The sequence below is a fragment of the Plecotus auritus genome (assembly GCF_963455305.1).
Source record: "Plecotus auritus genome assembly, chromosome: 9".
Taxonomy (NCBI): Eukaryota; Metazoa; Chordata; class Mammalia; order Chiroptera; family Vespertilionidae; genus Plecotus; species Plecotus auritus.
In genome coordinates, this window is record NC_137783.1 from 69,464,266 (window position 1) to 69,477,899 (window position 13,634).

The window sequence follows — 13,634 nt, forward strand, 5'->3', positions numbered from 1 at the left end:
GGCACACCCACAGGCCCTCCCAGGCAGGTGGGCACCAGCCATTCTCAAGGCTAATGGGTGATTGGAGAGGGAGCCTTCTTGCCAAGCCACCAATCAGAGAATCTGACCCCAGAGTCATCATAACGGGAATAAATAATAGCCAACTATCTACCCACCTACTTACAGACCACAGCTGTTTCAGAAACAGCCCTGCCAGGCTCCACCCTGCCAGCTAGTGCTCAAGGTCTACAGACCCACTCACTCCTAGACTGACTGCCCATCAGTGCCCGGCCCACCCACGGAGGCTGTGGGCACCTACGGACCCTCAGCCCTGCCCCCCTCTGCCCCGCACCCTCCTCCATGCAGGGGATGTGGCTGTGCTGCCTCTGGACTATAAATAGACAATGCCAGGCAGCAGAGCTGGGTCTGTATTAATAGATGAGCAGGAGGGCAGCAGGACGGAGGGCAGCCCAGCACCCGCCCAAATTAACTTTCTATTTGCACTCAGGGGCCGTGGAGTTGCCTCAACTTCAGTCCTGTGCCTGGCTCGGCCATCCTGTTTCTGGGAGAACCCTCCTCTCTGCCTTCCTGGCTGCACCTCCAAGGCCAGCCCACCCAGGAAGCCCAAAAATCCACGCATTTAGGCAAAGCTGTGGCCTGGGGGCCCCCATCCTCAAAGGCTCAGGGCCCAGTGCTGTTCAGGGGGGAGAGCCGCCGAGAGAGCGAGAGCGAGAGAGCCAGAGAGCGAGAGAGCGAGAGCGAGAGCGAGAGCGAGAGCGAGAGCGAGAGAGAGAGAGCAAAGGAGAGGGTAGGTCCCATGTCTGAGCGATGCAGAAGGGAAACATCACACACACACTCTCACACAGGCTCACACTCACTCAGAAGCCGGCTCTCACTCACTCCCAGGAGGGCATGTTCACACTCCCAGGCGGCAGCCACTGCCCTGCTGGCCACAGGAATAGGACCGACTGACCAAAGGGAGGCTGGGGCGCAGGGAAGATGGAAGGAAGGGCCATAGTCCTTCCCATCAATCAGAGACCCCTCTTGGCCATAGCGCCAGGCCCCTCATCCTAACCCTCAGCTCCAGAGGCGGGTCCATGCCCTCCCGCTGAGGAGCGTGAAGTCGCCCCCAGACTCCCATTCAGAAATATCGGGGCTCACACTTCATCGAGTCTCAGCCTCCAACTCCCAGAGAGGGGCCCCAGGACCCCTCCCCAGCGGGTCCCCCGCCCCTGCCCTCCCAGCCCGAGGTATCCCCTCCCCAGGCCTGGGGCTGCAGCCGGCCAGGCGAGGACTCACCGCTAAGCCGGGACCTCCGGACCGCTGGCCCCCCGGGCTAGAGCCCTCCCGGCCCGGCCAGGCCTTCGGGGGGTGGGGGGGGGGCGGGCACCGACCTCCCGGTCCCCGGCCCGACCCGCCAGCTGCAAGACGGGCACCGCCACCAGGGCCCGGAGGGGCGGGCCGGCCACCGCGCGGGGAAGGGAGCTGGGGGAGGGACAAAGGAGGGGCGGGGAGAGGAAGTGATGGAGGAGCGCGGGGTGGGGGGGGCGCAGGGGGGCGGGGCGCGGGGGGAGCAGTGCGGGGGGGGGGGGAGCAACGCAGGATGCAGGGCACGGGGATGAGGCCGGGTGAGCAGGACAGGGAGCGATGCGGGGCGCAGGGGGTGGGGGGTATGCTGGCGGGGCGGGGCGGACCGGGTCCACGCACCCGAGAGGAACTGGACGGAGCTCCCAGGGGTGCAGCCTCGGGCCCAGCGGCCACTGCGACCAGGTCCCTAGCCCCCGAGCCCCCTTCCTCTGCCGCCTCTGCTCCCACCCTCGCAGCAGCTCACCGCACAGCCCGGGCCAGACCCAGGCGCTGCCCCTTCCCAGCCCGCCCGCTGGCTCCTCCCAACCTCGGCCGCCCGCGGGGCTGGCCCAGCAAAGCGCCCCCCCCCACCCCCGCCCACGCCCACGCCCCGGCGAGGCGCCTCCAGGAGCCCCTGGAGGCCGAGGTTCTGGCAGGCCAGCGCCTCCCCCCAGCCGGCCTGGAGTCCCAAAGACCCGGCCTCTGGACAGCAGGAGCTCGAGGGGCACACTGTCTCTCAGACAGGCGCCATGTCAGCGGTCACAGCCCCTATCCTTGCTCTCAGATGCACACCAACACCTGCCCGGGCCCAGGCGCCATGCAGACACTCTGCTCGCACAGCCCGGCACCGCCTCTTAGCTTCTCAGCCCCTGGAGACACTGAAATCAAAGGTCACCTCCTCCGAGGATCGAGGATCGCCAAGCAGTGTTTCCACCTGCTGAGCACCTGCCCAGGCCACATCACTCACGCTCACACGTACTCACATGCACTCAAACGCGCACACTACACTCACACCCACACATACACTCACGCACTCATACACGCTCACACTACACTCACACGCTCACATGCACTCACGCTCACATCCACACACTACACTCACACGCACACACTACACTCACAGGCACTCGCACTCACACACTACACTCACGCACTCATACATGTTCACACTACACTCACACACTCGTACATGCTCACACTACACTCACACACGCTCACACTACACTCACGCGCTCACACGCACTCAGGCGCTCATAAGCTCACACGTGCACACGTGTCTGAATCCCCTTCTGAAGGAAGAAGGAAGGACCATGTAGGGTCAAATGCACAAAAAGGGAAGCCTTTAAAAACTCTCCTCAGGAAGAGTGATTCATCCGTCTGGAAACTGGGATGGCCAGAGGGGCAGACCCAGGCGACTGGCTCCAGGGTGAAAGAGGGAGGAGGCAGGCACAAGAAGTGGGAAGCTCTGAGCCTTTGCTTTTTCTCTTCTTCCTTTGAGCTTCATGAGTCAAGATCTTTCTCAGTTGGAGACTTCACTCCCATTTCACAGAAGGAATAATTGATCATTGGGTGGGAGAGGAAAAGGCTCCCTGGAGTCCTGGATCCCAAAGGGAGATGGCGAGATAACCCAGGAGTGTGGCTCCCCAGCCCTGTCCCAAGGGGCCGCCCAGGCTGGCCTCACAAGGGCCCCTGCCCAGCAATGAGTGCCGTAGGGAGTGAAGGAGACTGGGAGACACAGCTGGGCTGCAGCAAAGCTGTGAGTGGCTGGGGCCCTGCTGTCTAGACAGCCTGGCCCTAAGTGTGTGGCTTCCGAGGGGCTCCCCTACTTTGTCTCCTCACAGACCTTTCATGTGGCCTGGCCCTGGGTCCCAAGGTAGGGCAGCCCAGCCCCAGATGGAGATTCCTCCTCGTTTCCTGGTCCTATTCCCAGCTCCACCTCTTGCTCTGTAGAGAAGAGGGCAGTGTAGGATGTGCCAAACTCCCAGGCATGGGAGTGAAGTCAGGATCTTCCTGGCTCCCTCACTCCAGGGTCCCATGTCCATAGCTCTGGCTAAAGGCTGGCATTTGCTTTCTGCTCACCTCCCCCACCCGTGGCCCAGACATATTCCTGCTGGAAAAGCCTGTCCCTGCCATGTCTGCCAGGCATGGTGTGTGCCACCCTAAATAGCTGGGCACAGTGCCCGGAATGATGCACCTCAGGCCTGGCCCAGCCAGAACGGGCTCCTTGTTATTTCTAGGGTAGCCTTCTCTTTTTCAAAGATGAGGATACCCTCACCAAGGCTAGCTTGGGGGAACAAGACAGGGAAAATGATTCTCTTGCACGCATACCCAGATAGGCATGTGGCCAGTGGGTCCTCATGTAAACATAGGGACACACACATGGACACTTTGGTACCATCAGTCCCGAGTTCACTCCTGCTCCCCACTTAAACACCCTCATCTATAAACACAAGGAAAGACACAAACACAGAGCTACATAAGCCCAGAGCCACAAACATCCGGAGACACATAAACACACTCCAGTTACACAGACACACAGAGAGCATGTCCACCCCCGAGCCGCCCAGTTTCCAGGGAAACGCACTCCCAAGAATGTCCGGAGTGGGGCCAGGCAGGGCGGGCTGGGTGCCTTGCTCCAGAGATGAGACAAGGAAACCCTCAGCTCCTGGAGCCCGGGGAGGGGGGTGCTGGGGAGAAGAACACCCATTCCTTTGTGCCTCTGCCTACCCCTCCCAGGCTGCCCAGCTCCTGGGACAGGCAAGCCTGGACAAGAAGGCTATAGGGATGGGAGGGCATAAAAGGGAAGGGGGTTGGGGTCAGAAGAGAGTGGGAGGGTATATAATTGGCAGGGTAGGCTTTTGGCTACAGAAGAGTTGGGAGTCATGGGGGTCACAGGAAATGCCTAAGAATTCCATGTTGGCTCAGGCCCTCCCTCTTCTCAGGAAACTAAATGAGGCACTGGCCTCTGTTCCTCCACCCTGCTCACCACACAGGGGGGGATGTTCTTGCCCATGAGTGTGAGGAGTTGGGGGCTGGGGAGGAAGTGCTCAGTCTCACTTCCATGCACCCAAGTCTTGGGAAGATGCTCTCTTTGAGACTGAATAAGACTATCAGATGGCCTCACAGCCAAAGTCCCAATTGATGGGGCTCCTCCTCTCATCCAGAGTCAGAGACCTGAAGCCCCGAAGGAGACAGGGCTTGCCTGCTGCTGCTGCTGGGCCTGCCGCCCGAAGTCACTGTCTTCCCAACACACTCTCAAGGGCAGGAAGAAGGGAGTAGGGCCAGGTTGAGTCTCCTGGGTCAGCTGTGAGGGGAGGAGCATTTAGAGACCCTGAGGGGTGGGAACAGAAGGAGAGAGGGGAGCAGTGGGGTTCCACTGCAAAGGAGCTTCTAGCTGGTCAGAGGGGAGAGTCCCCAGAAAGTGGTTCCAGGACACCAGTCCTGCTCAGAGCCAGGTCAGCCAAAGCTCACAGCCCCCTGTGAGCCCCACCTCTACCACCCACACCTGCTTTCCTCATTCCCTGACATTGATGCCGAGGGCAAACACAGTGGTTCTGTTCAAGTGCCACCTGGGCCAACCCCTTCCTGGTCTGCTGGTCACCATAGTGACTGGGGCCCAGTTTTCAAAGCCAGCTCACACAAAGAATGGCCTATTGCTTTGGGAAGCAAGGTGTTCCCCATATTCATGACCCCAAAGCTGCTATCAACATTTTTTTCTTTTTCTTTTTCTTTTTTTGGTATTGTTGTTAATCCTCACCTGAGGATATTTTTTCATTGATTTTTAGGGAGAGTGGAAGGGAGAGGAGAGACAGAGAGAAATGTCAATGAGAGAGAGACACATCGAGTGGCTGCCTCCTGCACGTGCCCCCACTGGGGCTGGAGCCTGCAACTGAAGTATGTACCCTTGACTAGAATCAAACCTGGGACCCTTTAGTCCACAGGCTGATGCCCTATCCACTAAGCCAGACTGCCCTAGACTAAATGTTACCGTGTAGTTGGAAGCTGTGAGGATTAAGCAATTGTGGCATATTGTGTGCAAAGAGGTAAAGGGTAGTATATGACAGTGGTCGACAAACTCATTAGTCAACAGAGCGGCAAACCTCTGCTCGCGAGCCGCATGTGGCTCGCGAGCCGCGGTTTGCTGACCACTGGCCTAGGGCAACATTTTTTAATGGGAGTGGGCATGTCCCCAGATTTTGCCCTTCCCCATCCCTGTCAGGGGGTGTGTCCTCCTCTCCCCACCTCTCCAGCTTTCCAGAGCACAGCTCCCTCTGGCATCTGGGACAGTGCCATTGTGCCCGCACCACTGCTCCGAAGGCTCTCCCCAAACAACCACTGAGGAGCACACAAGGCTCCCATGCCCTGTGACCGCAGGAACAGGCTTCGCTCCTCTCCCTGGGGCATGGGGAGGAAGGGTGAGGGTGGCCAGAGAAGAAAAGCAGGATGAAGACAAGTGTGGCTGCCAGAATCTGGGTCTGGGCTGTTGCTTGGGCACATCAGGTGCAATTGAACACCCCACCTCCAATAGGGCAGTCACCATGGCAACCACCTGCAGGCTTCCCCTGCACCTATCATGCACAAGCTTTTAAAACAAGATCCCCTCTGCTAGGAGGTGTCACTCACCCTGAGTGAGCCGGGTGGGCTGCCGGACAGGGAGCCCGTCAATGGCACAGGCATTGCCGCACGGGTAGAGGGTGAGGGTGCCCCGCAGGTTCTCGATGTAGCAGTGCTCGGGGGCCAGGCCCGGCCCCTGCAGGGTGATGTCCTTGGCCGAAGAGCCAATCACTGTCCTCCCTAAAGACAGGAGGCAAACTGAGTCAAAGGGTTTCCCCAGCCCCAGGAGGCAGAAGAGGGCAAGGAGAACCGTGATAGAAATGGGCTTCCACCTCCTACTGCAGTAAGGGTCCCTTTGGGCCCCTTAGCCTGGGGGAAAGTCTGTGGTAGCAGCTCTTCTCAGGCAGAGAAAACTCTGGACCAAAGATGGGAAGGCCCAGAGGGCACAGCAGGATCCAGGCCCCACACCGAGCAGAGGAGGGCACTTCTTTCCTGCACACCTTCCTTAGTCACCCCCAGTCCGCCAACCCCTCCACCATACGCCCCTCTCTTCTAAGTTTCCCTCTCTCCTTCTCTCCCTCCTTCTGCCACCTGCAGCCCTTGCCCTCCCTCACTCCTTCTCTCCAGTGCGGCCTCCCCTCACTGCTTCTGTCTGCACAGACCCTCCCCTGGCAGAGCCCCCGGCCTGGTATTTGCAGAATGTAGGGAATGTCGCATCACCCAGGCAACCAGTGCAACCAGGAGGGAAGAGGAAGCCAGGCCTGAAGGGCTGTGCCAGGGCCTTATCTTGCATGGGAGCTCTGTCCCCACTTCCATCTCTCCCTTCTGCACTGGCACCTGCTCCCATGCCAGGCGGGAGCAGGCCCCTAGCTTCTGGGCCATCCTGGTTGCTAAGAGCACTGTGCTCTCCTGTTTCAGCGCTCTCCTCCTTGTGTCTAAAGGGATCTTTAACCCTAGTCATGGAGCCAGATTATCAACCAGAGAGGGCAGGCTGTCTGGGGAGGCAGAGGCCAGGGAAGCAAACTGGTGGGGTGGGGTGGCACCGCCTCCCATTTTGGGGAGGTGACCACTGCCAGCAGATAGCAGAAGGGCTCCGACACAGGCCCGGGCCCCAGGGCAGGGATGTGTATAAGGACGGAGGGGGCCTGACTTACCTTCCTCCAGAGGCACCAGGGTAATCGCTGTGCTGAGCCGCCCGCTGCCCAGGCTCACTAGGTGGGGCTTGTCTGTCTGTACCTTCAGCCCTTTGCCCGTCTCAATCAGGTCCAAGGGGCCTTTCTGCAGGCAGGGGGCGGGAGAGGGGAAGTGAGCTCATCAGAGACCCCAGGCCAGCACCTCACCACCCAGCCACACTCCAACCAGCATCCTCTCTAGCCCTCACTCTCTCCAAAGGACTCTGAGGGTGGTGAGGGTTTAGCACACAATCTTGCACAGAGCACCATTCCCCTAAAGTGTAATTAGATCTGGATCTAGGCCACTAGCTCGTCCCACCAGACTTATCTCAAGTCTTGGCTTAACTGCCCCTTTTGTCTATTAAGACAGAAACCAGGAGAAAGTAAGGGGAGCCAAAACTGGTTTGGCTCAGTGGATAGAGCGTCGGCCTGCGGACTGAAGGGTCCCGGGTTCGATTCCGGTCAAGGGCATGTACCTTGGTTGCGGGCACATCCCCAGTAGGGGGTGTGCAGAAGGCAGCTGATCGATGTTTCTCTCTCACCGATGTTTCTAACTCTCTATCCCTCTCTCTTCCTCTCTGTAAAAAATCAATAAAAAATATATTTTTAAAAAAAGAAAGTAAGGGGAGTGGAGAGGCCCTGGGTGAGAGGAGGGGGTACTGGAGAGGAGGGCCCATCAAGGCTTGTCCGGCATGCCCTAGCTGAGTGGATAGAGCATCGGCCTATGGACCAAAGGGTCCCAGGTTCGATTCTGATCAAGGGCACATACCTTGGTTGCAGGCTCCTCCCCAGCCCTGGTCCTGGTCAGGGTTTGTGCAGGAGGCAACCAATCAATGTGTCTCTCTCACATCGATGTTTCTCTCTGACTCTCCCTCTCTCTTCCACTCTCTCTGAAACATCAATGGAAAAATATCCTCGGGTGAGGATTAACAAAAAAAAAGATTAAGTCCACAGACTTGTCTGTGGCAATCCACTTGGCCAGCGCTTGGCAGGATTAAAGAGAGAAACACAGCTCAGAGTACAACTGGAAACGCTTCCTGGCTTTCAGAGGGTATTTTCTGGGTAAATCAATTAACCCAATTCAGATAAACACTCGCCTGTTAATAGGCTTGGGGCCTGGGAAGGCAGAAAGGAATTGCTGTTCTCATTCTTAGGCTGGGACCACAGGTGAACAGAGGAGCTGAACTCATCTTTACCAACAGCCCTCTTGCCCCAAACCCTGACCCAGCTCACCTGAACCATTGCTGGGCTCTTGCATCCAGGGCCCACCTGGTTCCTGGTGAGCATGTCCATGGTCCTGGTCTCTCGAGCTCCTGGGGACACAGCAGAAAGCAGGAGAGGTGGAGGCAGGGCAGGAAAGGGGAAGGGGCAGGCTCTGTGGCAGGGACAGCACTGCCATCATCACTCCCAGCTCCTGATGCTGCAGGAGACATCAGGCAGTGCATCTTCAGCCACAGCGGGGCTCCCGCACCGCACCAGGCCTGGCCCTTGCCCCCCAAACCATAGAAAGCCTAGAAGGCCCAGCATGCATTACTGTGCTTCCCTTCCGTGGACACCCAGCACCAGGCTGTGGCCGCTGAGGGCCCTCAGACACCTGGAGCTGAAGCAGGGTGGGAAAATCTACCTGAGTGGGGCAGGGGGACCCAAGGAGCCCCTCCCAGGACACTGGCAGACAGAGGACACCAGGTGGGCAGCAGGGCTGAGCTAAGAGCTCCCCGCTTTCTTCTCCTTTTGTCTCTTTTCCCAGGTGGCCTCATTAGGATCTTTTCTCTTTTTTTCTTTTTTAACTTTTATTTATTGATTTGAGGGAGAGAGAGGGGGAGGGAGAGAGGGGGAGGAAGTGGGAGGAAGGGAGAGAAAGAAATAAGTAGAGAGAGAGAAAGAGAGAGAAAGAGAGAGAGAGAGAGAGAGAGAGAGAGAGAGAGAGAGAGAGAGAGAGAGATTTGCTGTTACACTTATGCAATCATTGGTTGATTCTTGTATGTGCTGACCTGGGGTTGAACCTGAAACCTCAGGTATCTGGACAACCCTCTAACCAACCAAGCTACTAGCGAGGGCCAGGATCTTTTCTTAAAGGAAACAAGAAAATTCAAGCAGAACATTAATCAATATTTGCTGGGGAAAAGGGAAAACTCGCCCGGCCGGTGTGGCTCAGTGATTGAGCGTTGACCTATGAACCAGGAGGTCATGGTTCAGTCAGGGCACATGCCCGGGTTAGGGGCTCCATCCCCAGGGTGGGGCGTGCAGGAGGCAGCTGATCAGTGATTCTCCCTCTCCCTTCCTCTCTGAAATCAAGAAAGATACCTTTAGAAGAAAAAAAAGGAAAACTCAACCATTCTTTCTATCTCTGTAAGTCTCAACTCCTGCACCCTCTCTTCTCCAGAAAGCAATCTCCCCCCAGCATAATCAGAAAAACACACACAAAAAAAACCCTCAGTGGTGACTAATATGGGAATATAGGACTCGGGACCGGAGCCTGAGTTGGTGCCGTAGGAAGTGTAGGTCCTTAGGACCAAGCGTGAAATAGACCCAGAGCCAGAGCCTTCAGAGCCCACCCATCTCTTCCTCTCTGGTCACATCTCTGGTTCCTGCGAACAGGAAGGAGGGCTTCTGGGCACTAATGTGCACCCACGTGCCCATCCCTTGACCAGCTTGCTAATGGGAGGCCATATTTGCTGCTGGCATGTCACTGGGGAAGCTGAGAAGAACATGGCTGCAGGCAGGACCCCCTCCGCTCTCTGCTAGTATCTCCGGGTGCTGAGAGAGTAGTCAATTGGGGCAGGAGCCACATTCCAGGGAGTGTCTGCCCCCGGCAGTGGGCCCCAACAGCCTTACCCACAGTTACAAATTTCACCCTGCCAGGTGTCATCTCGGCCACCATCTCCACCCCAGCTGGTGGAAGAGAGGCCAGGCCAGAACAGCTCCTGGGCCCATCCCAAGTCTGCCTGGGGAGAGGGAAGGCAAAGGCCATTAACCCGCACCAAGGCCAACTTGGCATGGCACCTCCCAGGGGATCTGGTGACAGGAAACATTTTCCAGGGACAGAGGGTGCCATACTGTTTCTCTCAACTCAGGGAACCCCTCAGCATTCTGGGCGGGAGGAGAGGCAAGAGGCCCTGTGTTGAGAACAGGTAGTTTCTATAAAAGCGGGGGTAAGGAAACAAAACATAAAGGTGAGGGAAAGGCACATCATTTAGCACCTAACCCCGTTCTTTTTTTAAAATATATTTTTATTGCTTTCAGAGAGGGAGAAGGAGAGATAGAAACATCAATGATGAGAGAAAGTCATTAATCAGCTGCCTCCTGCACGCCCCACACTGGGGATCCAGCCCGAAACCCGGGCATGTGCCCTGACCAGGAATCAAACCTTGACCTCCTGGTTCATAGGTCGACACTCAACCAATGAGCCATACCCGCCGGGCTAACCCTGTTCTTTATCATTTATTAGCTGTGAGATCTTGGACAAGTTACTTAACTTGTCTCTGTCAGGTCATTCTCTAAAACTGGAATAATGATTTTTAAAAAGGTAGGGATTTAGTGCTTGCCTGGAATGGGGAAGGACTAATAAATAAATGGACAGAAGATTTCTTTTTTGCCTAATAGGAATATTCTAAAATTAAATTGTGATGATGGTTGCACAACTCTGTAAATATACTAAAAATAATTGAATGTGCACTTAAATTAAATGAATCTTATGTTAAATACATCACACCTCCATAAAACTGTTAGTTTAGAAAAAGACTGTCTGGAGATTCAGATTTTTATTAAGTGAAACGCTGTGAAGTGCAAAGCACTATAAACAACATACAAATATAAAGTTATTACTGTGAGTTTCATGACCTTGAACAAGTCACTTCACCTTCGTGGGTGTCAGCTTCTTCATCTATCCAACCACTATTAACCTTGCAAGGCAGCTGTGGGTGTGCTCACTTATTTACACCAAAAATGTTCAAATGAACGCCCTAGCGGTTGGGCTCAGTGATAGAGCCCAAGACTGCGAACTGGAGGGTCCCGGGTTCCATCCCATGTGCCCGGGTTGCGGGCTCGCTCCCCAGTGCAGGAGGCAGCCGATCAATGATTCTCTCTCATCATTGATGTTTCTATCTCTCTCTCTCCCTCTCCCTTCCTCTCTGAAATCAGTAAAAATATATTTAAACTTTTTTTCAAGTGAAGATAAAGATTGTGAAGGGGCGAGGCTGAGGGGAACCAGAGAGAGGAGAGGAGAGGAGAGAAAGGGATACGGAGAGAGGAGAGGGAGAGGCAAGGAGAGAGGCGGAGAGATAAGGAGAGACGGGCGGATTGGAAGGTGCGAGGCTGTGCCGGCGGGGAACCTGATCAGGGGAGGGGGAAAGATACACCAGAGCCCGCGCACCTGAGCTCGGGCAGACGGGACTTGGACAAGGGTTGGGGAGCCGCCACCTGGAGGCGCTCGGACCCCACCCCAGGCCAGGGTGGCCGACCCGCCTCCGTCCGACGGGGCCGCCCGTTACCCCGGCTGTCTACCCACCCTCCCCGCCCCGGGGCCTCCGGCCTTTCGGGGAACCCCGCCTCTCCTCGCGGCCAAAATCTGCCCCAGCGAGCGCGCCGGACTCCGGCTCCGGGCGGGGAGGGCGGGGCGCGCGGTCGGCCGAGAACCGCCCTCCGGCCGCGGGCAGATGCCCGAGCGCCTCCTCGGCGCGGGGCGCAGAGGCTGGGCGTCCCGGAGTGACCCCCGTGGGCGAGGCCGGGGCGCCAGCAGGTGCCGCTCCGGCCCGGCCACTGCCGCTTCCTGGCCCCAAGGGTCAGCGCCCCGCCCGGTCCCTACCGTCCCCGCCCAGGGCGGCGTCCGGGGTCGCGGCTCGGGGGCCTCGGCACCCGGACGGGGTGGGGTGGGGGGGGGGGGAAGAAGGGCCGGGAAGGTCCAGGCCCCAAACCGGGCGTCAGAGGTTAGGTCCACGGCGGGCCCGGCGGAAGGCAGCCCGGCCCCCCAGCCTCCCCGGGCCGCCGGCCTCCCAGCACTCGTCCGCCCTGAGGGCGTGGGAAGGAGGAGGAAACTGAGGCTGGGAGCCCGGGAGGGCGGGGCCCAAGGCGGGTGGAAGGTGAGGGTCTGCGGGGGGCGGGCGGGAGGGAAGGTGCGTGGAGGGAAAATGGGAGCATGAGCGCTGGAGGAGGGGCAGGAGGTGGGGAGACTGAGGCCGGAGGGCTCCCCGAGGGTCTGGGCAGCGGCCGAAGCACCGAGGGGACCGCGGGGGCTGGAAGGGAGAGGTCGGCGCGGTCAGGGGTCCCCACCGTGGGAGGCGGGGCGCAGGGCTGGGGAGGCGCCAGCAGGCAGGGCCCCGACTTTATTGCCGTGGGTGGGGTGGGCGCAGGAAAGTGCCCTCTCCCACGTCGCGGGCCGGCGGGGTGGCCGCCAGGTGGGACAAGGCCACAGTGTTGGGCGCCGGCCGCCCCGCCCGCCCGTCCGGGACAAGCGGCCTTTCTCTGCGGAGCGAGGAGAAGGCGCCGCTTGTTTGCGCGCGGGGGACACAGCGGCCCATACCCCGCCCGCGCCCCGCAGAGCAGCTGCGGGAAGGGGGCGCGCGTGTCAGAAAGCTGCGGGGAATTCGTGGGCGCGGAGTGCAGGGGATGGAGTGGACTCCACGCGGCCCGGGCCCGGGAGAGACAGGACGCGTGTGGGAGGACCTCTGACGTGGTGGGAGCTGCCTGTGTGGCCGCCGCAATGAGTCAGCCTCGGGCAGCGTCGGCCCCGCTGAGCTAACGGGTCCAGAAGGCAGCTGCGCCCGGCGCCGGGGTCCCCGATCGCCCCCGCCGTACGGAAGCGCCCTGACCCTCCCCGCCGCGCCCCGCCCGGCTCCTCCGAGCAGCCCGGCTGGAGGGGTTGGAGCTGCGCTCCAGGGAACCCCGCGGGAACAAGATCCGGGCCGCGCGCGTGGCAAGGCGCTGGGGCTCTCCCGGTGCCCCGTCCCGCCTCCCGGACGCCAAAGAACGTGGTGCCTCAGGGAAGGGCAGGGAGGTCCCAGACGTGTTCCCCATCTCCCGAGTCCACCCGGACCCCCAGCCTCCGAGCGGCCTCGCATCCCCTCCTGGTCCCTCAGGGCGGCCCGACCGGAATGGGAGCGGAGATGCCCCAGGGGACCCCCTCCCGGTGCAGGGCTCTCAGTCCTGCCGTGGGCAAGAGAGGGGTGGCTGCGGGGCTCAGACGGAAGGGACCCTGCGAGTGTCGTCGGCTCGTCTGGGGGCCCGCGGCACATCTGGACGGGGTGGGTCCAGCGCCCCTCCTGGGGCAGAGCGCTAGGGCTCCCCCTGGCGGAGGCGCGGGTGGGGGCAGAAGCGCGCGGCTCGCAGAGGAGCAGCTGAGCCCACTCCCCACAGAGCCCCCTCGCCCCACGCACTCCCCTGCCCCCCGCCGGGCTTCTTCCGGGCCCCCCAGCCCAGAGCTTATCTGAGGGCTCCGCCAGGCCTGGGACCCGCGCAGCACGCGGAACCCGCGGGTGTAGGGGAGAGGGTGTCCTTACCTCGAGGAGAGGGCGCGCCGGCCCCGGGGTCTGGCCAGGCCGCGCGGCCCCAGACCGGACGCTGTTGCTTTTCCCCGGGAGCCGCTGA

The 13,634-nt window shown here is 59.5% G+C and overlaps 1 protein-coding gene across 16 annotated transcripts in view; it reads right to left on the reverse strand.

The window, feature by feature from the left end:
• Positions 1 to 13,634, reverse strand: part of PHLDB1 (pleckstrin homology like domain family B member 1) — a 45,983-nt gene extending 32,349 nt beyond the window's left edge. For 14 of the 16 annotated variants that reach the window (XR_013958995.1, XM_080640447.1, XM_080640453.1 and 11 more), the window contains exons 1-4: positions 13,547 to 13,634; positions 8,286 to 8,365; positions 7,035 to 7,158; positions 5,950 to 6,120 (exon numbers count right to left, since the gene is read on the reverse strand). Coding sequence is in view for 13 of the 16 variants with exons in the window: in XM_080640447.1 (XP_080496573.1) it covers positions 5,950 to 6,120; positions 7,035 to 7,158; positions 8,286 to 8,345 (355 nt within the window). In the remaining 3 variants the exon portion in view is untranslated. Of the gene's footprint in view, positions 1 to 1,278; positions 1,465 to 1,686; positions 1,807 to 5,949; positions 6,121 to 7,034; positions 7,159 to 8,285; positions 8,366 to 13,546 lie in introns of those variants that run through there. The other 2 variants (XM_080640448.1, XM_080640446.1) reach the window with 1 other exon arrangement.